Below are 27,000 nucleotides of genomic sequence, written 5' to 3' on the forward strand. Positions count from 1 at the left end.
TGCCACAGGGACTGTGTGTGTGCCACAGGAGCTGTGTGTGTGTGCCACAGGAGCTGTGTGTGCCACATGGACTGTGTGTGTGCCACAGGGGCTGTGTGTGTGCCACAGGAGCTGTGTGTGTGCCACAGGGACTGTGTGTGTGCCACAGGAGCTGTGTGTGTGCCACAGGGACTGTGTGTGTGCCACAGGAGCTGTGTGTGTGCCACAGGAGCTGTGTGTGAGCCCCAAGGGCTCTGTGCCACATGGGCTCTGTGGCACACGCCGTGCCACTGCCAGCCTGGCACAGACACAGAGCAGCCCCTGCCCTGCTCCTGCTCCATTCCTGCCTGTTCACACAGAGATGTGGCCCCAGCCCAGGAGGATTCCGGGTCAGGGGCTCACCATGGACTCTCGATGGGTGGGCACTGCCCCCAGTTCCCTGAGGGGCTTTGTTCCTGGGGCAGGGTGTGACACAGGTGTGACCCAGTGACCCAAGTGTGACCCAGAGTGTGACCCAAAGTGTGACCCAAAGTGTGACCCAGTAACCCAAGTGTGACCCAGGTGTGTCCCAGCTGTGACCCAAAGTGTGACTCAGGTGTGACCCAAGTGTGACCCAGGTGTGACCCAGGTGTGACCCGGTGTGTCCCAGGTGTGACCCAGTGACCCAGGCGTGACCCAGGTATGACCCAGGTTTGTCCCAGGTGTGTCCCAGTGTGGGACCCAGGTGTGTCCCAGCTGTGTCCCAGGTATGACCCAGCTGTGACCCAGGTGTGACCCAGGTGTGTCCCAGGTGTGACCCAGGTGTCTGTGCTGTCAGTGTCCCTCTCTGCAGGGGTGGCTGAGGGCTGGTGCTGCTGGCACAGTGAGCACAGCAGTGACAAACACTGGAAAGCACTGCTGTCCCCCTGCCAGCACAGCCAGGCACTCGCCATCTGCTCCCTGACCTGGATATTCAACTGCTCTGCAGCACGAAATATGGCAATGGAAGAAAGTTTTCTTCTGTGAGTGAGCAAGGGCCAGGCAGAGGGGTGAAAGGACAGAAGGAAGGCTGGAAGGATGAAAGGACAGAAGGACATCATGGAGAGGAGTGAGCCGGGTAACGGGCTGGCCTCTGGACGGAGGCTGGGTTGTTTTTAACCAGTCACCTCACAGCCTGCAGAGGAGCTTCCCAGGATCTGGAAGCCCCCGAGGTGCCTGGGAGGGCACAGGGCAATCCCAGTCAGTGCTGTCCCTTCAGCCCCTGGCACCAGGGCACCCGGGGGCCAGCCCGCCGTGCCCAGCTGCCCCTCCGTGGGTGTGGGACACAACGGGGACAGCTCTGCACTCACTGCAGAGGATGGCACTACTGCAGGAGCACCCCTGCCCCCGGGCAGCCCCGGCTCCTTGCACTTCTTACACTGCGATAATTGGTTTAACAGAGATTGCTGGGTCACTAATTACGGAGCCCATTGAACAGCATATCTCAGCTTAGGGATACAATTAAAAGTTCACCCTAATTAATCAGAGGTAATTAAAAGACCTTGCATTTCTCTGACATTAATTAATCAAAGAATCCCAAGCAAATCGATACAGGCAGGGGGGAGTCAGGGGACGGAGGGAGTGGGTGATGTGCTCCCTGTCCCACTTTCCTGGGTTGGGAGCAGAGTTGGGGTCCCCAACAGCATCTCTGTGTCACCCCCTGCCCACGGGCAGGGCTGGACCCCGCTCTGCTCCCTCCTCAGCACGGCAGCCGGTGTGGCCACAGCGACACAGGGCTGGGGTCCTGCTGGCCATTGTCAGAGCCGCAGCATTGCCACCGGCGCTGCGAGGGTCTGCTCCTGCAGGGTCCCGTGTCCAGCCCACCAAAATCCTGGTATCCTGCTCCTGCAGGGTCCCGTGTCCAGCCCACCAAATCCTGGTATCCTGCTCCTGCAGGGTCCCGTGTCCAGCCCACCAAATCCTGGTATCCTGCTCCTGCAGGGTCCCGTGTCCAGCCCACCAAATCCTGGTATCCTGCTCCTGCAGGGTCCCGTGTCCAGCCCACCGGATCCAGCCCACCAAATCCTGGTATCCTGCTCCTGCAGAGTCCCGTGTCCAGCCCACCAAAATCCTGGTATCCTGCTCCTGCAGGGTCCCGTGTCCAGCCCACCGGATCCAGCCCACCAAATCCTGGTATCCTGCTCCTGCAGGGTCCCGTGTCCAGCCCACCAAATCCTGGTATCCTGCTCCTGCAGGGTCCCGTGTCCAGCCCACCAAAATCCTGGTATCCTGCTCCTGCAGAGTCCCGTGTCCAGCCCACCAAAATCCTGGTATCCTGCTCCTGCAGGGTCCCGTGTCCAGCCCACCAAAATCCTGGTATCCTGCTCCTGCAGAGTCCCGTGTCCAGCCCACCAAAATCCTGGTATCCTGCTCCTGCAGGGTCCCGTGTCCAGCCCACCAAAATCCTGGTATCCTGCTCCTGCAGGGTCCCGTGTCCAGCCCACCAAATCCTGGTATCCTGCTCCTGCAGAGTCCCATGTCCAGCCCACCAAATCCCAGTGCCCTGCTCCTGCAGGCTCCCGTGTCCAGCCCACCAAAATCCTGGTATCCTGCTCCTGCAGGCTCCCGTGTCCAGCCCACCAAAATCCCAGTGCCCTGCTCCTGCAGGCTCCCGTGTTCAGCCCACCAAAATCCCAGTGTCCTGCTCCTGCAGGGTCCCGTGTCCAGCCCACCATCCCCACCGCCGTGTCCATCCCGGTGCCCGCTCAGGGGCAGCAGTGGCCGGAGTGCTGGCCCGGGTGGCCGCTGCTGCTGCTGTGGCAATCGCCAGCCGCGGTTTGGCTGCGGCCGCCTCGTCTCCAGCTCCCCGAGGAGATGTGCATTGAGATAACCCAGACACGATGATAGATGGACATCGGTGTCTTGTGTATGGATCCGGCTGGGGGTTTGCGATATTTTGCTGCTAAGGAAGTCCTCATTTGTGGCGTGATCGAGGACCCCGTGCCAAATCGAGGAAATTGATGTGCTTGTAGTAGGAAACTTAATCACCAGAGGGGAAATGCCCACCTCGTTTTTCTCATGAAAGAGGAATGCAGTGCTTTGATTTTTGGCTCTAGTATAAACAGGGTGTGATTAAATATTGTTTCCCCACTCTTTCTTGTCATTAATCAGGATATAGCTGCAAGCGCTGGGCGTGACGTGGGGACACTTGCTTTGATTCCTCAAGTTCTTAAACGGTTTTGTTGTCTTCTCAATCCCATTAAAAATAGCAGGCGGGGTGTTCAAAGTGCTGCTGCTGGAGAGAGCTTCTGATCTGAAGGATGCGCGCTCGGGGGGAGCGCCTGCGGCAGGGAGCGCACCCGCCGGCAGGAGCGGCACCGCCGAGCCGAACCGGGCCGGGCCGAACCGAGCAGAGCTGAACTGGACCGGGCAGAGCCGGGCAGAGCCGAACCGGGCCGGGCCGAACCGAGCAGAGCTGAACTGGACCGGGCAGAGCCGGGCAGAGCCGAACCGGGCCGAGCCGAACCGGGCCGGGCAGAGCCGAACCGGGCAGAGCCGAACCGGGCCGAGCCGGGCTGGGCAGAGCTGAAGAGACGGGACCGTCAGGGCGGGCACAGCTGATCCCGCAGCCCCTCCGGGCTGGCAGCGAGCCGCGGCTCTGTGCCCGCACCGTCCCTGCCCGGCAGCTGACTGCAGGGCACCGCCACTGGGAGCCCATTCCTCACTCCCACCTGTGCCCTTCCCTCACTCACAGCTCCGGAGCCCGTGGAAATGCACCAGAAACTGCTGTCAAACGAGTTAATTTTAGTGCAAAGCTGCCACCGAAGCCTGTGCTGTTCCGCCTGTCACAGCTCGCGTGTCTGGTGCAGCCGTGCCCCACTCGCGCCCTGCCCCGCAGCCCGGGCAGCCCTCGGGGACCCCGGCCCGGGTGAAGGCGGTCGGGACACCTCAGTGGGCTGTCGGGAGGCTGTAAAGCCCCCGCAGTGCAGGGCACAGCACGGGGGTTGGTGCTGCCGGTACCTTCACTGCTGGCTCTGTGGGGTTCGGGGGTCCCCCGTGCTGTGGCCAGCTCAGCTCCCCCCGCCCAGAGCCTGTGGTTGCTCACCCAGCGGGGCCGGGAGGGTGAAACGCTCCCGGGTGCCCAGCAGTCCCCGGAGCTGGGCAGGTGCGCTGGTGCAGGCACTGGTTTTGCAGGGATCGCTCCCGGGTGAGGCACTGCCGCCTCCACAGCTTTCCTGCAGCCCGGAAGCTCTGCCAGCACTTCTGCTCTCCTGGTCTTTTGTGGATTTTCAGCGTGGGCAGCGGCACCTCCTGGCACGTGGAGGGCGACCCTCAGTGAAGCGAGGAAGAAGAGGGCAGGCCTTCCTCCAGTCAGCAATGGTGCCAGCAATGTTGGGAACACGAGTTACCCAGTCCTGTCCCTGTGGGAACGCGGCAGATCACTTTTGATTTTCTGCCTTCAAGTTTACGTAAGGCAAGGACGGGGTTACAGAGCTGTGGAAGAGCGGGGCTGAACATGAGGTGACACTGAAAACAAGCTTCAAAAAAAAATTGCCAGCTTGTGTTTGAGTACAGATTCCTCATTTGCAGTTAAATATAATTGTGAAGGTCTGTGAGCCAGAGAGATATTTCTAGTTATTGGAGAACTAGCTCCTGCCCCTGTGATCCCCCAGGAATGATAATGAGATTTCCCAGAGCAGGCGCTGCGGAGAGCCGGGAGAGCTGCGTGCGGTGCTGTGCTGGAGCAGGGCTGGTCCAGGGTCCCGCCTGCCGCAGCACGCACACGAACCCGGCAGTGCATCGCTCTGGGCTGTTCTCACCTGCCTGGGCTGGCAGCCCCGGAGCAGCGCTGCAGCACCAGCCCAGGCAGGGAGGATGCTCGTGGGGACAGGGGGATCCAGGACCCTGGGGAACCAGGGCACGGGGAACCTCCTTCCCTGCCAGCACTGCCTCCTCCCAGAACCCTTCTTTCCTTTTCTCCAGGTCCTGGTGCGTTTCCAGCCCAGCCCAGCCGGCAGTGCCCAGTCCCACGGACAGGACTCAGCCCCCAGTGCCAGAGCAGCAGCCTTCCCCTGGCACCCTCATGTCAGATGGCAGCCCCGTCGGTGCCTGCTGCCCCTCATGCCAGGGCAGCAGTGGTGACCAGCAGAGCTGTCCCCCAGCCGAACTGTCCCCAGCTCTGTTCCCAGCAGCTCTGTCCCCAGCTCTGTCCCTAGCTCTGTCCCCAGCACAGCTGTCCCCAGCTCTGTCCCCAGCTCTGTCCCCAGCTCTGTCCCCAGCAGAGCTGTAACTGCTGCTCCGAGGGGCAGCAGCTCGGAGGGGCTGGCACACTCCTGCCCACCTCGGTTATGGTCTTTGCAGCGTCAGTGACAGATATGTAAGGATTAAATTGCAGTAATCTCTGTAATCTACTCAGTGAGATTAAAACCTCCCCCCGCCCCCAGACTTTATCCCTTTCATTCCAGGACTCTTGAGCAGTGATTACAGCCGGGGGAAGCCATTTAGCTTTTAAGCACCACTCCATCCTGCTTAAAAATGCATTTCAGAATCAAATGAGTTTGTGCAGCACAGCCAGGGCTGGCTGCTCTGGCTGGGCAGGAGGCTCAGAATTAGGACCAAAGTAGCTTGAGTCAGAGTCAAAATTAAATTTATTGTTTCTGACCTTATTGAGAATACAGTGCATTTACAACTGATTAATGAGGCTTAACAGGAGTTCAGACCCAATTCAAGGCAGCTCCACTGCCTGCACTTCCATCCTGCTGTCTGACAGGCCCTTTGAGACCCCACTGCCCTTAGGAGACCCCAAAGTGCAGAGCTGGAGATGTGCCAGGGCCGGGTGTGAGCGACCCGAGGGGCTGTGCGAGCAGGATGAGCCCTCAGGAGCAGCTCTGGGGCCAGGGCAGCTGCAGGGCCATTATCTGATGGGACTGAGCACCCCTTCCATCCTGTGCAGCACCCAGCCTGTGGCTCTCAGCAGGCCAGGATGGAGCGAGGGGACGGTGTAAGGCTGGGGGCAGGATGCAGCACCAGCTCCACAAAGGATCGGGTGAGGGGGCAGAAGGAGGCAGGATGTTTTCCAGAGCTCACAGCTCTTCCTCCAGCCCCCAAGCTGAGCAGAGGGAACCTTCTCGTCCTGCAGTGCCAGTGCCTGGCACCCTGCTCGGGGGACCCCTCTGGGGCTGCTCCTGGGCTCTGTGAGCACAGGCAGCAGGGCTGGCAGCGTGCTGGTGGCACCAGAAAGCTGTTGTTTATGTGGCGTGGGGCGTAAACAGCAAACATGTCACGGGAAAGACATGCCCTGCACGGATACAAAGACTGGAAGCAAAATTGTCAGCTTTACAAAACATTCCTCCCTTGCAAGCAGAGAAACCTGGAGGTGTTGAGGCATCCGCAGCAGCTTTATTTATCCAGACGCCTCTAATGTTCATGCTTAGGCAATGTGTCTGCTGCCGAGGCTGGATCACCACACGGAGGTGGTGATCTAAAATGGAAAAAGCAACTTTTCCTCAGATTTGGCAGTTTGTCATGGAGAGGAACTAAGTGATGGATACTTTCCACCGTAGAAAGCAGAACCTGCCAATGCCTGGCCCCTCAGGTACCTCCACCCCTGCTGCTGTTGCCAGGCAGGGCAGTGCCCTGGACAGGAGGCTGGAGCCCTGTGGGCTCTGTCAGTGCCAGGGCCCTGCCCTGTGGTGGGAGAAGCAGCTCTGGGTGCATTCCCATCGGCCAGGGATCGCCCAGGGCTGGGGCTCCATCCCCGGATTTGTTCCCATCGGCCAGGGATCGCCCAGGGCTGGGGCTCTGTCCCCGGGTGCGTTCCCATCGGTCAGGGATCGCCCAGGGCTGGGGCTCCATCCCCGGGTGCGTTCCCATCGGTCAGGGATCGCCCAGGGCTGGGGCTCCATCCCCGGATTTGTTCCCATCGGCCAGGGATCGCCCAGGGCTGGGGCTCCATCCCCGGATTTGTTCCCATCGGCCAGGGATTGCCCAGGGCTGGGGCTCCATCCCCGGGTGCGTTCCCATCGGTCAGGGATCGCCCAGGGCTGGGGCTCCGTTCCCGGATTTGTTCCCATCGGTCAGGGATCGCCCAGGGCTGGGGCTCCATCCCCGGATTTGTTCCCATCGGTCAGGGATCGCCCAGGGCTGGGGCTCCGTCCCCAGATTTGTTCCCATCGGTCAGGGATCGCCCAGGGCTGAGGCTCCGTCCCCGGATTTGTTCCCATCGGCCAGGGATCGCCCAGGGCTGGGGCTCCATCCCCGGATTTGTTCCCATCGGCCAGGCATCGCCCAGGGCTGGGGCTCCGTCCCCGGGTGCGTTCCCATCGGTCAGGGATCGCCCAGGGCTGGGGCTCCGTCCCCGGATTTGTTCCCATCAGTCAGGGATCGCCCAGGGCTGGGGCTCCGTCCCCCTGCTCTGACCCACACAGAGGGTCCGGGGCTCAGCCCAGCCCAGCAGAGCCTGCCGCCACACAGAGCAGTGCACACAGACCAGTGTCCCAGAAGGAAAAACCCGTGGGTCACTGAGGGTGATGAGGTTTGTCTCCACAAGGACTCAGCCATCCTGAGCCCATCCACAGCTCTCCTGAGGCATCAGGATACTTCTTCCTGGAAACTCCATTCCTGCTCCCAGGAGGAGCAGTGCCACTGCTCCTGCCCAGCCAGATGAGAGGCTGCAGGCAGCACTGCTTTTCATTTTTTCTCCGTTGTTTCTTATGTCTGCACCGAGTTCTGGGTGTTGCACAGGAGGAACCTGGTCTCGCCCTGGACTGGCTGCCGGGAGCCTGCGGCATCCTCGTTTGTGTCGGGCCGGCACTTCTCGCCTGTCTCTCCCTGTCAGCATCCCTCTTCCCGAGGAACAAGACAAGTAGTTTTCTGCAGCCGATCAAGCTTGTAGTGCTGAGAAAGCAGGAGCGATGGCTGCTAATGTCTAAGCGGTGCCGCACGCAGCCCTTCGGCTCATCAGGAGCAGCCAAGCCGGGGATGTCGGGGTGCAAGAGGAAGGAAAAGGGGAGCCGGGGATGGGATGGGGATGGAGCAGTCCGCGTTCAGACTCCGCCACAGCCGGTGGGCTTCGGTCAGCCTGCATGTGGGGCATCAGAGCCGGGACAGGCGGGGCTGAGCAGCCCCAGCCCGGCAGGGAAATTTCATTCATGCGTCACTTTAAAGCTTTTCCCTCCTACTTACCGGCGGCACGGCGGCGGCCGATGGCTCCTGCTGCCCTTGCCGAGGACAGAAGCGACTGCTCCCGTGGGGCGGCCCCTCGGGGAGCGATGGTTCGGGCAGCGGCTCCGGCTCCGGGGCATCCAGGAGAGGCCGGGACCCCGAGCCCCTAGCCCCGAGCCCCGAGCCGCTCACACCGTGGTGTGAGCACACCATTCCGCTGCTGCTCCCCGCTCCGGGCCGGGGTTCCGCGGAACGGGAGGCGCTGCTGCCGCCCCAGCCCCGGCTGCTCAGAACGGTTCAGGGCTGGATGTGAGGGCACAGGGCAGGGCAGGGCAGGGCAGGGCAGGGCAGGGCAGGGCTCGGCGGGCAGCAGGACCGGCACAGCCCGGTGCCGAAGGAAGGGCTGCGAGCCGCGGTACCCCCGGCCCGGTGGATGGGCTGCGAGCCGCGGTACCCCCGGCCCGGCCCGGGGGAGGCACCGGGCCCGAGCGGCCGCGGGGGCTCCGGGAGGCGCTGACGTCAGGCGCCCCTTAAATAGCGCGGCAGCCGCCGCTGCCCCGCACTCCCGCGGAGCAGCGCGGAGCCGCCGCCGGGGCGGGGATGGCCGCGGCAGGGCAGGGGATGGCCGCGGCAGCGCAGCGGGGCCGGGGCGGGCGCGGCCCCCTCGGGCGGCCCGGCCGCGCCCCAGCGTAGCCGCGGGAGATGCCGGAGCGGCCGCGCCGGGGCCGGGGCTCCGGGCCGGGGCCCGCCGTGCCCGGCGGCGCGGCCCCATGGAGCCATGGCGCGTAGGGCGCCGAGCGGGCGCGCCCCGGCCGTGGCTCCGGCTCCGTCCCGGCGCCTGGCAGGGAGGGTGCTCGTGCTCTTCACGCTGTCGCTGTCCTGCTCCTACCTGTGCTACAGCCTCCTGTGCTGCTGCGGCGGCCCCGCCGCGCCCCGCGCCCGCTGCGCGCCCGCCCGCGCCGCCAACGCCAAGAAACTTCTGCAGCAGCCGCGGCCGTGCGGGCGGACGGCCCCGAACCCGCCGGGCGGCAGCGCCCCGGGCCCGGCCCGCCCGGGCACCAAGCGCCTGCCCAGGGCCATCGTGGTGGGCGTCAAGAAGGGCGGGACCCGCGCCGTGCTGGAGTTCATCCGGGTGCACCCCGAGGTGCGCGCCCTGGGCACCGAGCCCCACTTCTTCGACAGGAACTACCACCGCGGGCTGGAGTGGTACAGGTGAGGGCGGGGGGCTGCGGGACCGGGCCCCGCCCGCCCTCTTGGGCACCCCTTGTCCCCTATCCCCCGGGCGCGGAGCATCCCCCGGTCACGGAGCATCCCTCGGCCCGGTGCATCTCCGCTCCCGGTGCATCCCCGTCCCTGCCCTCGCCGCCCCGCTGCCCGCCCGTCCCCGCTCCTCTCCCGGCGCTCTGGCTCTCGGTGCGGGCTCGGCTCCGCGTTCCTCGGGCAGTCCGTGCAGCCGCGGGGCGCTCCCGGCCGGAGCGGTCCCGGCGGGCGGCGGGCGCTGTCGCCCGGCCGCACTCAGGGAGTTTTCTTTGATCTCCCCCTGCTGCAGCCGGGCGGGTCGCGGCTCGGTCCTGCCCGTTCGCGGGGCTCTCGGCTGCAGCCCCCCGAGCCCCGGCCCTGTGCCGGTGGCACCCGGGGGCCGGGACGGTGCCGGGTCATCCATGGAGCATCCACTCCATCCCGTCTGAGGAAACGTGTCCTGGATGGACGGTTCTGCAGAGCGCGAGTGCCTGTGCCCGGGCCACGGCTGTCCTCCCGACCCTGCTCGCTGCCCGCTTTGATCGCTGCTCTGACAGGAACAGCCCCTGTCCTCTGCCACCCCATCTCCCTGAGCTCCAGTAACTGCGGAACTGTGTGGAATCCCTGGTAACGTGCAGAGGTCAGCGAGTGTGTCTCCAGCAGGAGAGGGGATTTTGATTTTGTGAGGGCTTTTGTGAGGTGCTGTGGGCGCTCTGGGAGAGGCAGAAGTGCTGCTGTAAGCAGGTCACAGCGCCCGTGGGCCCAGGGCTGCTGCCAGCAGCTCACCCCTGCCCCCTGGGGTTCCCCCCAGTGCACCAGTGAGTGTTTGCTGGGCTGCTGTGGAGTGCTGGGTGTGTTTGGGCAGGTCCTGGGGCTTCTCCTGGGCAAAAACCTCGGGAAGCAGAGGGGCCTTGGCCTGGCCCTGGGTGCCCATAGCTCAGAGCAGGGGAAGGGACTCTGGCACTGCCCTGTGTCACAGGAGGGAAAAGGACTCTGGCACTGCCCTGTGTCACAGGAGGGAAAAGGACCCTGGCACTGCCCTGTGTCACAGCAGGGGAAGGGACCCTGGCACTGCCCTGTGTCACAGCAGGGGAAGGGACTGTGGCACTGCCCTGTGTCACAGCAGGGTAAGGGACCCTGGCACTGCCCTGTGTCACAGCACCGTGCTGGGTGCAGGAGGCACCGTGGGGCCACCCCACGCTCCCTTCCCTCCATCCCAACAGTGGTTTTCTGGCAAAGATGTCCTCAGTTCCAAGGCAGGTCATGCTCAGTGTGGAGTCAGTGTGACACAGTGCTCAGTCCCAGCTCTGCTGGGGTCCTGGCAGCTGGGATGGAGCCTTGAGAGGCACTCAGGCACTGCGTGGAGAGAACGCTCTGCTCCCTGCTCCTTGTGTCTGTGACTGATCTGAGCTCTTTGCTTCCCCTGTGTGCTGTCAGTGTGGGCAGTGTGGGGCTGGGAGCCTCTTGGGCAGTGCAGGACTGAGCCTTGGCACTGCTCCCTTCGGAGCTTTGGGGCACAGAGCCTGCCCTGGAGGGAGGGACAGACCTGCCTGGGGCAGGCAGGAGCAGCTGTGCACACCTTGGGGCACAGAGCCTGCCCTGGATGGAGGGACAGACCTGCCTGGGGCAGGCAGGAGCAGCTGTGCACACCTTGGGGCACAGAGCCTGCCCTGGATGGAGGGACAGACCTGCCTGGGGCAGGCAGGAGCAGCTGTGCACACCTTGGGGCACAGAGCCTGCCCTGGAGGGAGGGACAGACCTGCCTGGGGCAGCAGGAGCAGCTGTGCACACCTTGGGACACAGAGCCTGCCCTGGAGGGAGGGACAGACCTGCCTGGGGCAGGCAGGAGCAGCTGTGCACACCTTGGGGCACAGACCCTGCCCTGGAGGGAGGGACAGACCTGCCTGGGGCAGGCAGGAGCAGCTGTGCACAGCAGGACTGGGGCTGATGCTGCCACAGGCAGGGGCTGGGTCCTGTCCCCTCACCTGTGGCACTGAGGGGCTGCACAGTGTGCAGATGAGCAGAGAACCTCCCTCCCTGGTTCTCCATGTGAAGGGGGCTGTTTGTGACCAGGAGGGATGCAGCCAGTGGCAGGGTGGCTGTGGAGGGGGTGGGAGTGTGGCCAGGTGAGCAGTGCCCTGCCCTGGCTGTGCCTGGATTGATGGAGAGATCATGCTGGAGCAGCACAGCCTCCAGATTAGTTCAGCTAAAACAATTAAATGACACTTCCTTGATTTTATTACCTTTTTATTTTTAAACTGACAAATGTGCCAAAACTTAAGCACAGAGGCTGCTAAAGTATAAAACGTGGAATTGATTTTCCTGCTTGCAGCTGGAGCAATTAAGTGTGGAGCAGGTCTAACCCACGGCAGGATCAGCTCCTGTGGCTCTGCCAAGAGCCTGGAGCAGGAGAGCAGGTCCTGCCCTGGCCATGGCCAGGAGGGACAGACAGATGTGGGCTGTGAGGGATTGCTGCCTGCCAGGACCCAGAGCAGGGGCTGTGCCTGGCCTGGCTGGGCACAGCTGGAGCTGCCATGCAGGGTGGTGGCTGCAGGCTGCTCACAGCACAGACCCCTTGCAAAGGTGAAGGTGAAGCATTCCCTGATGCTTCCCTCCTGCCTGCAGGAGCCCCTGGCTGCTGAGTGCCCCAGTGGGACCAGGTGGACACACCAAGCAGTGTGAGAACAGAGCCCTTTGATGCTCCAGGAATGTGGTTACCCTTTTCTCACATTTCCCCTGCCCTGGCATTTGTCTGAGGAGAGGTGGCAGAGCTGGCAGGAGGGGACACCTCCTGATCTGCCTGTCCTTGCCTCTCCAAATGTCATACTCGTTCCCAGCTGCTCTCAGGGTGCCTCCTGCTCCTGAGCAGGGCAGAGCCAGGGGAGCCCCTGGGCTCCCCCATGTGCCACCAGCCCTGGGAGCTGCCCACCCACTGCTCTGGACCCACAGCCCTGTGCTGCTCCCAGCTCCATCATCCCTGATCCACATCATTAGCTACACATACACTACAGGAAAGATATTTTTAGCAAGGTCTGTTTTAAGACAACTGAAACCAAACAAGCAGCTACTGGGGAATATCGATTCATTACCAATCCTGCACTAAATGTTCAATATTGAGCTTTTTCCTGCTGCAAGCAGTGTGGGCCAATAACCTTCAATATTTTCCAGAGCACAGGGAAGACGCTGTGATTTAAATTGCCGTTAATTTTGAGTACTGGCTCTAACTGCAGCATCTCGGGGTGCAGCTTTCCTCCTCAGGGTTCCTGTGAGATGCTCCAGACAGGGGCTTTTCCCACAGCAGGCTGAGCCTGGCTCCCACCCCTCCTGCCCGGGTGATGCTGGTTCTGCACAGGCCCTGCCTGCACCCCCTGATCCAGGGGGGCACCTGGGCCAGGCTTGGCTCCCCCGGCACAGGGCAGGGAGCCCGGGCACTGCTGAGCTCTGCTCTGCCTTTGGGTGCTCCAGCTGCTGCCCCGGGAGGGTGGCTGTGTCCCCCGTGTCCCCCCGTGTCCCCCCGGCCTGTGAGCCGCTCCCTGCAGCCGCTAATTGACGCTAATTGCTGCCGGTAATGGCCGGGCTGGCGCTCGCACAGATGGAGCCCATTAGGCCTTGCCGGGCACATGTCTGGGCTTTACTGACAGTGGTGTGGGTAAAGGTAATTAGTGAGGAGAGAGGAAGGCAGCAGCTTCAAGGATGCTTTGAAATTTCCTTGAGTTCAGAGAGTGCCCTGGCTCTGGGGAACGGGCGTGGAGCCCCTGGCAGAGCCTGGTGCATGGTCAGTGCCCACGGAGGGCAGCGTGGCTGGGACTGCCGAGCCTGTGCTGGGGGGATGGCAGTGCTGCTGCGCTGGGAGTGCTGCTGTGCTGCCCCAGCATGGACCAGTGCTGCCAGAGCCCCACTGGGGCCAGGAGAGCAGTGCTGCTGTGCTGACAGTCCTGCTGTCCTGCCCCAGCATGGGCCAGTGCTGCCAGAGCCCCACTGGGGCCCCTGGCCGACAGGGAGCCTGCAGGAGCCATTCCTGCCCTGGGAGGGGGTCTGTGCTTGCTTGTGCTGTTCCTCTGCCTCTTGCACTCACCTGGCACAGGGAGGTCACCAAGTGGTCACTGTGGCTCTGGCACAAGCCACTACCATGGACATTGCAGCAGCTGGGCACATGCAGGGTTACAAAGGAGAGCTCAGGTTTGGAGTTCCACCTGTGGAAGGAGTTGCCTTGGAACTGGGGAAGGAAGGGCAGCTGCAGCCTGTGCCCCTGAGCAGAGAGAGAACCCAGCAGGGCTGAGAGCTGGGCTCTGGGCAGGGATCCCCATCCCCTGCTCCCTCCCAGCCCCCAGAGAGTCACACAGGGCTGTGTGTGAGTGAAGGGCAATGGCAGCCTGCCCTTTGCAAAGGAAACTCTTGACTTAAAGGACACTGCAAATCTCTGGAGCATTTAAATGATTAAAAATGAATCAGCAACAAAGTTAATTACTGTGTTCGCTCTGCTTTTATGCATGGAAATGTCCCTCATTAGCTGTCTGCAAGCACTGGTGTAAATTCTTTGAACATAAACATTTATTAGAGGGAGCTGCTCCATCATTAAATCCTGGCTGCAGTGGTGTGGGGTGGTTGGTGTTTGGGCTGTGGCCGTGGTGCTGTCCCTGCAGCCTGGGGTGCAGCCAGCCTGTCCTGGGCATGGCTGTGCCCCTCTGGGCAGTGCTGCCAGCCCCCAGTGCCAGTCAGGGGCTGCTGGGGTCCCCTCAGCCCTGGCAGAGCTGGGCAGGGCATGGCCCCTGTGCTATCTCTGAGCCAGAGCTTTTTATTGTCCCCACGTTTAACCACATTTAACCAGCTCTGTTTAAACTTCCTGAAGTTACCAGAAGCAGCTTTGCTGGAGCTTTCATCCACCAGTGCCACTGTGCTGAGCAGGGGTGGCAGGCAAGAGCTGGTGGTGCTGCCAGCTGTGTGTGCAGCTGTGGCACAGCAGGCAGGGCATGGCACAGCATGGCAGGGAGTGGCACAGCATGGCATGGCACAGCATGGCACAGCATGGCACAGCATGGCTCAGCTGGAAGAGGATAGCAAGAGCCCCCAGCACAGGAGCTGCACAGGGGATTTTTCCAAAGGCAGCAGTTGGGGTGACAGGACTGACCCAGGGCTGGGTGGCAGGACTGACCCAGGATTGGGTGACAGGGACTGACCCAGGATTGGGTGACAGGGACTGACCCAGGGCTGGGTGGCAGGACTGACCCAGGATTGGGTGACAGGGACTGACCCAGGATTGGGTGACAGGGACTGACCCAGGGCTGGGTGACAGGGACTGACCCAGGGCTGGGTGGCAGGACTGACCCAGGGCTGGGTGACAGGGACTGACCCAGGGCTGGGTGACAGGGACTGACCCAGGATTGGGTGACAGGACTGACCCAGAGCTGGGCTGGCAGGACTGACCCAGGGCTGGGTGACAGGACTGACCCAGGGTTGTGTGACAGGACTGACCCAGGGTTGGGTGACAGGACTGACCCAGGATTGGGTGACAGGACTGACCCAGGGCTGGCAGGACTGACCCAGGGCTGGGTGACAGGGACTGACCCAGGATTGGGTGACAGGACTGACCCAGAGCTGGGCTGGCAGGACTGACCCAGGGCTGGGTGACAGGACTGACCCAGGGTTGTGTGACAGGACTGACCCAGGGTTGGGTGACAGGACTGACCCAGGATTGGGTGACAGGACTGACCCAGGGTTGGGTGACAGGGACTGACCCAGGGCTGGGTGACAGGACTGACCCAGGGCTGGGTGACAGGGACTGACCCAGGGCTGGGTGACAGGACTGACCCAGGATTGGGTGACAGGACTGACCCAGAGCTGGGTGGCAGGACTGACCCAGGGCTGGGTGACAGGGACTGACCCAGGGCTGGGTGACAGGACTGACCCAGGGTTGGGTGACAGGGACTGACCCAGGATTGGGTGACAGGACTGACCCAGGGTTGGGTGACAGGACTGACCCAGGGTTGGGTGACAGGGACTGACCCAGGGCTGGGTGACAGGACTGACCCAGGGCTGGGTGACAGGGACTGACCCAGGGCTGGGTGACAGGACTGACCCAGGATTGGGTGACAGGACTGACCCAGAGCTGGGTGGCAGGACTGACCCAGGGCTGGGTGACAGGGACTGACCCAGGGCTGGGTGGCAGGACTGACCCAGGGTTGTGTGACAGGACTGACCCAGGGCTGGGTGACAGGGACTGACCCAGGGCTGGGTGACAGGGACTGACCCAGGGCTGGCAGGACTGACCCAGGGTTGGGTGTCAGGACTGACCCAGGGCTGGGTGGCAGGACTGACCCAGGGCTGGGTGACAGGACTGACCCAGGGCTGGGTGACAGGGACTGACCCAGGGTTGGGTGACAGGACTGACCCAGGGCTGGGTGACAGGACTGACCCAGGGTTGGGTGACAGGACTGACCCAGGGCTGGCAGGACTGACCCAGGGCTGGGTGACAGGACTGACCCAGGGCTGGCAGGACTGACCCAGGGCTGGGTGGCAGGACTGACCCAGGGCTGGGCTGGCAGGACTGACCCAGGGCTGGGGTGACAGGACTGACCCAGGGCTGGGTGACAGGGACTGACCCAGGGTTGTGTGACAGGACTGACCCAGAGCTGGGTGGCAGGACTGACCCAGGGCTGGGTGACAGGACTGACCCAGGATTGGGTGACAGGACTGACCCAGGGCTGGGTGACAGGACTGACCCAGGGCTGGGTGACAGGACTGACCCAGGGCTGGGTGACAGGGACTGACCCAGGGCTGGGCTGGCAGGACTGACCCAGGGCTGGGTGACAGGACTGACCCAGGGTTGTGTGACAGGACTGACCCAGGGCTGGGTGTCAGGACTGACCCAGGGTTGGGTGACAGGGACTGACCCAGGGTTGGGTGGCAGGACTGACCCAGGGTTGGGTGACAGGACTGACCCAGGGCTGGGTGGCAGGACTGACCCAGGGCTGGGCTGGCAGGACTGACCCAGGGCTGGCAGGACTGACCCAGGGCTGGGTGACAGGACTGACCCAGGGTTAGGTGACAGGGACTGACCCAGGGCTGGGTGACAGGACTGACCCAGGGCTGGCAGGACTGACCCAGGGCTGGGTGACAGGACTGACCCAGGGCTGGGTGGCACTCTGGTGGGCACTGCCCTGCCCAGTTTATCTGCCATGTCTCAGTTCTTTGCTGAGGTTCTGAGCAGTTCCTCCCTGGGCGAGCGTTTGAGCGTGTTCAACATCAAAGCAGGGCAGCAGGGAGGGAGCACATGTTTCTTTAATGTGGGAGTGTTGTAGGGGCTGCAGGGTGCCCAAAGGCAGATTATAACAAAATTAATAATTCAGGGCTCAGAAAGGGGCTGGGGAGGAGTTAACCCCTTCAGGGCCAGCGCTGCCTTGTGCTGCCACAGGCAGCTCGGGCTGTTGGTGCTGGTTTGGGGGGGCTGTGCTGCCTCTGGGGACCCCAGGGCATGGCTGGGCACAGCAGGGTACAGCAGCTCCCCTGGGCTGTGCCCACGTGTGTCACCAACCTGGCAAACAGGAACTCTGGAGCAGGGCTGGAGGGAGTGCTGGTGCCCACATCAAATGGCACTAAAGGGCTTTGGGAACTGGGCAGCTCTAGTGAGAGTAATCTCTGATTCAGGAGGAATTAATGCTGTCCCTGCAGCCAGAGCAATGTGCTGCCCCAGCCACCCTCCCTCAGTGTCACTTGGACATCACTGTCCCCATCTGGCAGCAGCTGGCTCAGCACAGGCCAGGAGCCAAGGGCAGCTGGGGACACCAGTGGGGCCACTGGAGTGTCCAAGGGGCCACAGGAGTGTCCATGGGGTCACTGGAGTGTCTATGGGGTCACAGGAGTTTCCATGGATCAGCAGGACATGTCCATGGGGCCACAGGAGTGTCCATGGGGCCACAGCAGTGTCCAAGGGGTCACAGGAGTGCCCATGGGGCCACAGGAGTGTCCATGGGGTCACAGGAGTGTCCATGGGGCCACAGGAGTGTCCATGGGGTCACAGGAGTGTCCATGGATCAGCAGGACGTGTCCATGGGGCCACAGGAGTGTCCAAGGGGCCACAGGAGTGTCTATGGGGTCACAGGAATGTCCATGGGGCCACAGGAGTGTCCATGAGGCCACAGGAGGGTCTATGGGGCCACAGGAGTGTCCATGGAGCCACAGGAGTGTCCATGGATCAGCAGGACGTGTCCATGGGGCCACAGGAGTGTCCAAGGGGACACAGCAGTGTCCATGGGGCCACAGGAGTGTCCATGGGGCCACAGGAGTGTCCATGGATAAGCAGGACGTGTCCATGGGGCCACAGGAGTGTCCATGGGGCCACAGGAGTGTCCATGGGGCCACAGGACAGCTCCTGGCTGAGCCCTGGCCAGCAGTGTGGCACTGTGGGCCAGCACCAGGAGCCTTCACAGCTACACCAGCCTGGGCCTCAAAGCTGTGTGACATGCTATCTGTATGCAAATAACCCTGCAAATGCAGAAGTCCAAAAATATTATTTGAAAGTCTGGTGTAATTAAGTTTGCCATGCATTTCCCTGCTCCTGCAGCCCTGGGGATCCTGCTGTTAGTGGGGAAATGAATGCCTGGATGACATCTCTCCCCCTTGCATGGCTTCACTGGTGATTTATTTATCTGCCCGTGCTGTGTTTTGTTGTCTCAGCAGTCTCTGTTGCTCAAGAGCAGCAAACACTGGGAGTCCATTTAAAAAAAAAAAACAACTCTTGTCTCATTTCAGTAATTTACTATGCAGAGGTTTTGTGTTTTTCATAATGAATTAGAACCTGTAATTTTGTATTTTGAATGCATGGACCTAATAACTCACGTAATGAAAGTCTAACGGGCTTGAGGATGAGCCATTAATGAAACAGCAGTTTTATGATTCTCCACTATATATTGTAATAGTGAATCACTTACAGAGCTGTCCTGAGCTGATTTATGGTGAAACTTGTTTGTGATGTGGAGATAGAGCCACGTGCCTGCCCTGAATGAGCACTTGCTGCTGGCCACTAACCAGTGGGGATGGTGATGGGGATTTATGGGGTGTGAGGCAGAGCACTGGGAAAGGCCAGTTAAGGGCTCAGGTAGCTCAGTGAGCCAGCCCTGCTAATTCCTGCTGACTAATGAGTTTGTTTTCTCTCAAACTGGGGAGCTGGTGCAGAGCTGTGGGACGGTGGCACCGTGTCCTGCATCGTCCCTCTCTGTCCTCTTGTCACACTGGGTGTCCTGCCTGGGGTCTGCTCCCAGTCACATCTCTCCCCAGCCCAGTGCTGTGGCCACGGGCTGTTTTAGGGGTGCTGGAGGTGCCAGGTGCTGGGCACTGCTTTGGAACCCCTGGTGCTGTGGTGCCAGCGTGGCCCTGGCAGCTGTGCCGGGTTTGGGGCACAGATAACTCAGTGCCTTGTGCTCCCCTGTGGGGTGGGGCAGACAGGGGTGGGGTCAGGGATGGGGTCAGACAGGGATGGGGTCAGGGATGGGGTCAGACAGGGATGGGATCAGGGATGGGGTCAGGGATGGGGTATGGGGCGGTTATGGGGTCAGGGATGGGGTCAGACAGGGATGGGATCAGAGATGGGGTCAGACAGGGGTGGGATCAGGGATGGGGTCAGACAGGGATGGGATCAGGGATGGCTGCAGACAGGGATGGGGTCAGAGATGGCTGCAGACAGGGATGGGGTCAGACAGGGATGGGGTCAGGGATGGCTGCAGACAGGGATGGGATCAGGGATGGGGTCAGGGATGGGGTTAGGGATGGGGTCAGACAGGGATGGGATCAGGGATGGGGTCAGACAGGGATGGGGTCAGACAGGGATGGGGTCAGAGATGGGGTGAGAAAGGAATGGGGTCAGGGATGGCTGCAGACAGGGATGGGATCAGGGATGGGGTGAGAAAGGAATGGGGTCAGGGATGGGGTCAGAGATGGCTGCAGACAGGGATGGGGTCAGGGATGGCTGCAGACAGGGATGGGATCAGGGATGGCTGCAGACAGGGATGGGGACAGGGATGGGGTCAGAGATGGGGTCAGACAGGGATGGAGGCAGAGATGGCTGCAGACAGGGGTGCTGGGATGCTGTGTTTGCTCTCCCTGGCTGCTGCTGCCCTGGGAGTTGCTGGGGCACGCAGGGCTCCAGGGCAGGGGCAGGGACTGCAGGGGCAGTGCCAGGTCCCTGTGCAGGGACAAGCACCACTGCAGGTCCAGTGCCTGGGGCTGTGCTGTGGGGGCTCCCAGGGAGTTGAGTTTGGGCTGTGCCTGCTCACAGCACAGCAGCTGCTGGTGCCACAGGGCACTGCCAAGGTGTGGGTGCAGCAGAAGGGTGCTGGCCTCATCCTGGCTGCCAGAACCCCCTGCCCACCCCAGGCAGGCGTTCCCTACCTGCTCCAGCCAGGGCACCTCCAGTGACAGGAATCTGACTGCAGTGGATTTGATAGTTTACTCCAGTAATACAAGACCAATTTATAAATCTTTCCATCCCATTAGTTTTTATTTGATTTGGATGTTCAGATGTCAAAGCAGATGATTTAATTAGTGCTAAGCTGTGCTGCAGGGATGCTGCATTTCCCCCAGCCCGGTGCTCCCTGCCTGGCCTGCAGCCCAGCTGCAGTGCCACAAACAGGTGGGTTTGTTTGTGGGGCCCTTTTGGAGCTGCTGGGCCTGCTCAGGGCCCGCTGGGGTGGGTGATGCCCTGGTGGGCACGAGCCCACATCCCTGGGCAGCTCCCAGCAGCAGAGTGGCACAGCCCCTGGGGCCTGTCCATTGCTGGCCAAGGCTCCTCTGTTGGAATGTGCAGAATCAACACCTGAAAACCTGTACAGTGCTGTAGTAGGGATATGATCACATGTGCTGAACCACTCTGTCATGTCCCATTCTGCTTAGTGAGTTTGGGGAAGGATTGTTTGCTTCAGTCTGGGTGGTGCACAAGAGAAACAAAATTCTTAGGAGGTTCAATAAAGAACTTTTACTTGCTGGTGCTGGTGTGGCACAGGCAGCACATTCCTGCATCCTGGCACTGGACACACACACATCCAGTGTGTGGGGCTGCCAGTTCCCCCATCCTCTGCCCAGGCTGTCCCCTGTGACTGGCATCCATGGCCAGTGCTGCTGTTGGGGTCTGTGCCTGCTCTGTCCCAGGGAGGGGACATGTCACCACCTCCTGCTGCCTGTCCTGGCTCCTCCCTCACACCCCTGTGCCTGCAGGAGCCTGATGCCCCACACTCTGTCCCTTATAACACCCCTGTGCTTGCAGGACCCTGATACCTGCACTCTGTCCCTTATCCCCTCTGTCTCAGGAGCCTGATGCCTGCACTCTGACTCTCTCATCCCTGTGTTTCAGGAGCCTGATGCCCCTCTCTCTGTCCCTTATCCCCTCTGTTTCAGGAGCCTGATGCCTGCACTCTGACTCTCTCATCCCTGTGTTTCAGGAGCCTGATGCCCCTCTCTCTGTCCCTTATCCCCTCTGTTTCAGGAGCCTGATGCCTGCACTCTGACTCTCTCATCTCTGTGTTTCAGGAGCCTGATGCCCCGCACGCTGGACAGCCAGATCACGGTGGAGAAGACCCCCAGCTACTTTGTCACCAAGGAGGCGCCGCGGCGCATCTTCAACATGTCCCGGGACACCAAGCTGATCGTGGTGGTGCGGGACCCCGTCACCAGGGCCATCTCTGACTACACCCAGACGCTCTCCAAGAAGCCAGACATCCCCACCTTCGAGGGGCTGAGCTTCCGCAACCGCAGCCTGGGTGTGGTGGACACGTCCTGGAACGCCATCCGCATCGGGCTGTACGCCCTGCACCTGCAGAGCTGGCTGCAGTACTTCCCCCTGTCCCAGATCCACTTCGTCAGCGGGGAGAGGCTCATCACAGACCCTGCGGGCGAGATGGGCAAGGTGCAGGACTTCCTGGGCCTCAAACGGGTCATCACGGACAAGCACTTCTACTTCAACAAGACAAAAGGCTTCCCGTGCCTGAAGAAGTCGGAGAGCAGCGGCTTGCCTCGCTGCCTGGGCAAGTCCAAGGGCAGGACTCACGTGCAGATCGACCCCGAGGTGATCGAGCAGCTTCGGGACTTTTACAGACCTTATAACATCAAATTCTATGAGACAGTCGGGCAGGACTTCAGGTGGGAGTGAGTGCCTGGGACACGGGGCTGCAGTGACACTGGGCTGCAGTGACAGGGGGCTGCAGTGACACTGGGCTGCAGTGACACGGGGCTGCAGTGACAGGAGGCTGCAGTGACACTGGGCTGCAGTGACACAGGGCTGCAGTGACACTGAGCTGCAGTGACAGGGGGCTGCAGTGACACTGGGCTGCAGTGACAGGGGGCTCCTGTGAGGAGGGGCTGCAGTGACACTGGGCTGCAGTGACACTGGGCTGCAGTGACAGGAAGCTGCAGTGACAGGGAGCTGCAGTGACAGGGGGCTCCTGTGAGGAGGGGCTGCAGTGACAGGAGGCTGCAGTGACAGGAGGCTGCAGTGACATGGGGCTGCAGTGACAGGGAGCTGCAGTGACAGGAGGCTGCAGTGACAGGGGGCTCCTGTGAGGAGGGGCTGCAGTGACACTGGGCTGCAGTGACACTGGGCTGCAGTGACAGGAAGCTGCAGTGACAGGGAGCTGCAGTGACAGGGGGCTCCTGTGAGGAGGGGCTGCAGTGACAGGAGGCTGCAGTGACATGGGGCTGCAGTGACAGGGAGCTGCAGTGACAGGAGGCTGCAGTGACAGGGGGCTCCTGTGAGGAGGGGCTGCAGTGACACTGGGCTGCAGTGACAGGAGGCTGCAGTGACAGGAGGCTGCAGTGACAGGAGGCTGCAGTGACACGGGGCTGCAGTGACACTGGGCTGCAGTGACAGGAGGCTGCAGGGACACTGGGCTGCAGTGACACTGGGCTGCAGTGACAGGGGGCTCCTGTGAGGAGGGGCTGCAGTGACAGGAGGCTGCAGTGACAGGGGGCTCCTGTGAGGAGGGGCTGCAGCCAGGACCCCCAGCCCACCCTGCCCAGAAGGTGAGCAGGGCAGGTGAGGGGTTCCTGTCCCTTAGGGTGAGCAATGCTCCAGGTAAGGCAGACCCAGAGCCCTGCTGCAGCCCCAGCACAGGGGTGAGTGCCCAGCAGCACTGCCCGTCCCTGCAGGTCCCAGTGGCCTCGGTGGGGTCCTGCTTGCCCTCAGCACCACACAGGGCTGGTGCTGGCCCCATCCTGCTCCAAGCACACCCCTCTGTGTCCCGAGGCAGGTGGGTGCTCTGGACAGTGGCAGAGCTGCAGCCACTCCCCTCTGCCTCTGTCACAGCTGTACCCGTGGGGACAGTGACATGTGTCTGCCTGACCAAGAAGTCTGTGGGAAATGTTGTACTGATATTTTGTCCTGTGAATAAAGCACAGAATCCTGCTGTTACGGGTACTTTAGCGGCACTGGTGTCCTTGTCCAGCTTGTGATCCCTTCATGTAAATAAAGTGGCTTCCACCAGTCTATGCATGGGCTGTTCTTAGGCCAGGGCTGGGCAGAGCTGGGGGCTGTGGGGAGCCCCCAGACCCGCAGGCAGGAGAGGGAAGGGGCAGGGGCTGGGGCAGGTGACCTGTGGCACAGCCCTGCCTGGGGCTCTGTCAGGGCTGGGCATGGCTCAGGGGGTGCACAGGGGCTGTGTAGGGATGCAGCACACCATGGACCAGTCTGCAAGGCTGGTGATGAGCAGTGAGCTCCAGTAGGAAACAATTGCAGTAAATTAGGGGCACCCAAGAGAGCCCCATCTGCATCTGTGCCACTGCCAGGCACAGGGGCAGACCCAGCAGCGAGAGGACCCAGGGGCACTTATGGGCAGGTGAGGGAGAGGAGGGAATTCATGGCCATGGACAGGAAAATGGGAGATTTGCTTGTATGAATTTTCCTTTAAAGGAGAAAAACATTCACAGGGAGCCTCACAAATCCCAGCCTCACAGTAGAAAAGCCATTTCCAATCCACTCCAAGGAGGCAAAAGGTGCCAGGTTAGATTGATCCTCCTGACAATACTGTATTAGTGGGAAATTAGAGCTGGAGCCTGAGGAAACTGCTGCGATATCAAACAATTACTTTACATTTGTCCTTACAAATGGAGGGAGCAGAAATGTGCTTAAATCAAGTATTAGCTTTCCAAAGGGTGAGCAAATGAGGGCGCAGGCAGGGCTGCACTGAAAATGCAGAGCACATTAGGAGCTCTTAAAAAATGGCTTGAAAAGCCCCAAGCAGGCAATCTGCATGGCAAGGGGGCAGGGCAGGGCTGTGATGGGGATGGGAGGGTTTGGTGAGGACCTGCAGTGCTGCTGGTCTGGTGACTGATGCCAGAGGGACCCCCCTGCTTGCCCAGCCTGGGTTCTCCCCACGCAGGGGGACAGGGGATGGGGACAGGGGACAGGTCACAGGGGACAAGGGATGGGGACAGGGACAGGGCACTGGGGACAGGTCACAGGGCACAGGGGACAGGTCACAGGGCACAGGGGACAGGGCATAGGGGACAGGGGACAGGGGACAGGGGATGGGGACAGGGGACAGGGGACAGGTCACAGGGCACAGGGGACAGGGCACAGGGGACAGGGGATGGGGACAGGGCACAGGGGACAGGAGATGGGGACAGGGCACAGGGCACAGGGGATGGGGACAGGGGACAGGGGACGGGGACAGGGACAGGGCACAGGGGACAGGGCACAGGGCACAGGGGACAGGGGACAGGGGACAGGGGATGGGGACAGGGCACAGGGCACAGGGCACAGGGGACAGGGGACAGGGGACAGGGGATGGGGACAGGGCACAGGGGACAGGGGACAGGGGACAGGGCACAGGTCACAGGGGACAGGGCACTGGGGACAGGTCACAGGGCACAGGGGACAGGGGACAGGGGATGGGGACAGGGCACAGGGGACAGGGAACAGGGCACAGGGGCTCCGCTCTCAGGGCTGTCACACGCTTTCCAGCCATCCCTGGCACAGCAGGGCCCAGCTGCCCCCACAGCACAGCCACTGCCCCCGTGGGTGCTGTGTTGTGATGGGTTCACTCAGGCCTGAGCCCCAGAGAGCAGCTGCTCAATATTTATCAGCTCGTGAACAGCTGAACATAATGAATGTGGTGTAGGTGGTCCCTGATCCTGCAGGTGCTGAAGAGCCCTTGAGAGGAGCCGGCCAAGGAGCCCTTAGAGCCAGCACAGCCAGGGGCTCTCAGGCTGCTCCTGCCGGCCACAGCCCCCTCCCCACCGGGGCCATCCCGGGACCCAGCCCAGGCTCTGATCCGGGGCACAGGGTCCCCGTTAGCTCCTCGCCCTGTCCCGGCTCGTGTCCCCCGTGGGAGCTCGGGCTGGGACACTGGAGCAGCTCCTCAGACCCAGCCCTGTGTTCGCAGGAGCACAAGGAGCGTTGTTATCCCTCTGAGCAAGGCAGGAGCACAGCACCGCGAGCACCGAGAAAATCTGATTAACTTTTTATGGAGTTAATATGATTCAATTTGGCGGCTGGCTCCGCGTTTCCTGGCGGCAGGCAGAGTGCGGGGAGTGGCTGTGGGGGACTCCCAGCCCTGTCCCTGCCCTGCAGTGCCCGGCACTGCGCTCCTGCCACACCCGGAGCGGGCAGCGAGGAATTCCAGGCACCGGCAGGAGCCTCCAGCCCCTGGGGATGCGCGGGGAGCTCAGGGAGCGGGGACTCAGACACGGGCGAGTAGGGCGAGTGTCCTCCGATTGTTCCATCAGGAGCAGGAGCGCGGGGCTGGCGTGAGTCAGGGCTGTGAGTGCTGCCCTGAACAGCTGGGTGGGCACAGCTGGGTGGGAACACCTGGATAGAGCTGGATGGGCACAGCTGGATGGGCACAGCTGGGTGGGCACAGCTGGATGGGCACAGCTGGGTGGGCACATCTGGATGGGCACAGCTGGATAGAGCTGGATGGGCACAGCTGGGTGGACACAGCTGGGTGGGAACAGCTGGGTGGGCACAGCTGGATGGGAACAGCTGGGTGGGCACAGCTGGGTGGGCACAGCTGGATGGGAACAGCTGGATAGAGCTGGATTGGCACAGCTGGGTGGGCACAGCTGGGTGGGCACAGCTGGGTGGGAACAGCTGGATGGGAACAGCTGGATAGAGCTGGGTGGGCACAGCTGGGTGGGCACAGCTGGGTGGGAACAGCTGGGTGGGCACAGCTGGGTGGGCACATCTGGATGGGCACAGCTGGGTGGGCACAGCTGGATAGAGCTGGATGGGCACAGCTGGGTGGGCACAGCTGGATGGGCACAGCTGGATAGAGCTGGATGGGCACAGCTGGGTGGGCACAGCTGGGTGGGCACAGCTGGGTGGGCACAGCTGGATAGAGCTGGGTGGGCACAGCTGGGTGGGCACAGCTGGGTGGGAACAGCTGGGTGGGCACAGCTGGGTGGGCACAGTGGCCATGGGATGCTGCTGCCAGCTCAGGGGGACAGGGCAGCTGTACCTGGGGCTCACACCGTGTGGTGCTGAGTCCTGGCCAGCCCTGAGCACGAGGCCAGCTCAGCTCCCCTGCTGTGAATGAGTGTTTTGGGATTTTCAGACCTTCCCAGGCTGGCTGACAGCATCCCTGCTCCTGCAGCCAGCACGGGGTGAGCACAGCAAACGCCTCTGGCACGCTCCAGTGGCTGGAGATAAGGACAGCTCAGGGATAAATATTTACCCAGTGACTGAATGGCTTCAACTGAGTTCATTCCTATTAGAGAATCTGTTAGTAATTATCTGAAGACTCGTTATTACCTGGGGACCTATAATCTCCCACAGTAATGAGTTCAAGTGGCTGCTGTGGCATATCAAGCAGCAAAGGGAAGGTGGGAAGGGGCTGCAGCTGCAGCAAGGGCAGGGCAGGGCTCAAGGACAGTGGAGCTGGCTGGGCTCTGGGCACCTGGCACTGCAGCTCCACGGCCCTGGGGCACAGAGCTGCCACCTGCTCCCTGCAGGGCTCAGGGCAAGCCCTGGGCAGAGCTCAGAGAGCTCAGAGAGGCCAAAGCTGAGACCTGAGAGGAGCTGCCAGGGATGTGCTGCAGGACACAGCCCCTGTGCCAGGCTTGGGTAAGTCCCAGCTCCAGCAGCAGCCCTGCTGGAGATTCCTGTGCCCCACAGAGCTGGGCTGTGGCAGCACTGTCCTCCTGCCACCCACAGGGACTCGTTCTGCAAACCTGAACCCTCTTTGTGTGGCTCAGCTGAAATGAGGTACCTGAAGGGCAGGATGCAAGGCAGGGCAGATCCTGGCAGATCCCACACAGGAAAAGCCCCTCGTGGGGCACATGTGCCTGTCAGCAGGGGGAGGGTCCCCAGGGCACTGCCCTCCAGGCCATGCCCATCCCACCTCCCTCCACTCTGTGCCACAGTGTGTGACTGCCTGAAACAGCAACACAGGAGGGTTGGCAGGTCCTGGTGGATTTTAAATAAATGTCTTTATTCATTTCAAACACACAAATTTTATTTAAAACACCCAACGAGGCTCCTGCTCTCATCCCCATCTCTGCCACAGAGCTGCTGTGTGACACTGCTGTGTTTAGTCACAGCACTGTTATGAGACCAATCCATTCATTTAGCTCTAATCTCTAAAACAAAGATAAAATTATGTGATTAAGATCTAATTAAAGTCTAACTACCCTCACCATGAATCACTTCAGCACAATTTTAATGGATGCCTCTGCAAGCCA

The 27,000-nt window shown here is 61.6% G+C and overlaps 1 protein-coding gene across 1 annotated transcript; it reads left to right on the forward strand.

Moving 5' to 3' along the window:
- Positions 1-8,824: 8,824 nt before the first annotated feature.
- Positions 8,825-22,808, forward strand: HS3ST2 (heparan sulfate-glucosamine 3-sulfotransferase 2). Its single transcript, XM_056503248.1, has 2 exons — positions 8,825-9,312; positions 20,857-22,808. The coding sequence occupies exons 1-2, from the start codon at positions 8,879-8,881 to the stop codon at positions 21,473-21,475; spliced, it is 1,053 nt and encodes a 350-aa protein (XP_056359223.1). The 5' UTR covers positions 8,825-8,878; the 3' UTR covers positions 21,476-22,808.
- The last annotated feature ends 4,192 nt before the right edge of the window (positions 22,809-27,000 follow it).

This window comes from Oenanthe melanoleuca, chromosome 14 (assembly GCF_029582105.1).
Source record: "Oenanthe melanoleuca isolate GR-GAL-2019-014 chromosome 14, OMel1.0, whole genome shotgun sequence".
In the NCBI taxonomy this organism is placed as follows: Eukaryota; Metazoa; Chordata; class Aves; order Passeriformes; family Muscicapidae; genus Oenanthe; species Oenanthe melanoleuca.

Coding starts and splice junctions, on each gene's coding strand:
- HS3ST2 (XM_056503248.1), top strand. CDS start 8,879: ATGGCGCGTAGGGCGCCGAGCGGGCGCGCCCCGGCCGTGGCTCCGGCT. Junction 9,313..20,856: donor CGCGGGCTGGAGTGGTACAG/GTGAGGGCGGGG, acceptor TCTGTGTTTCAG/GAGCCTGATGCCCCGCACGC.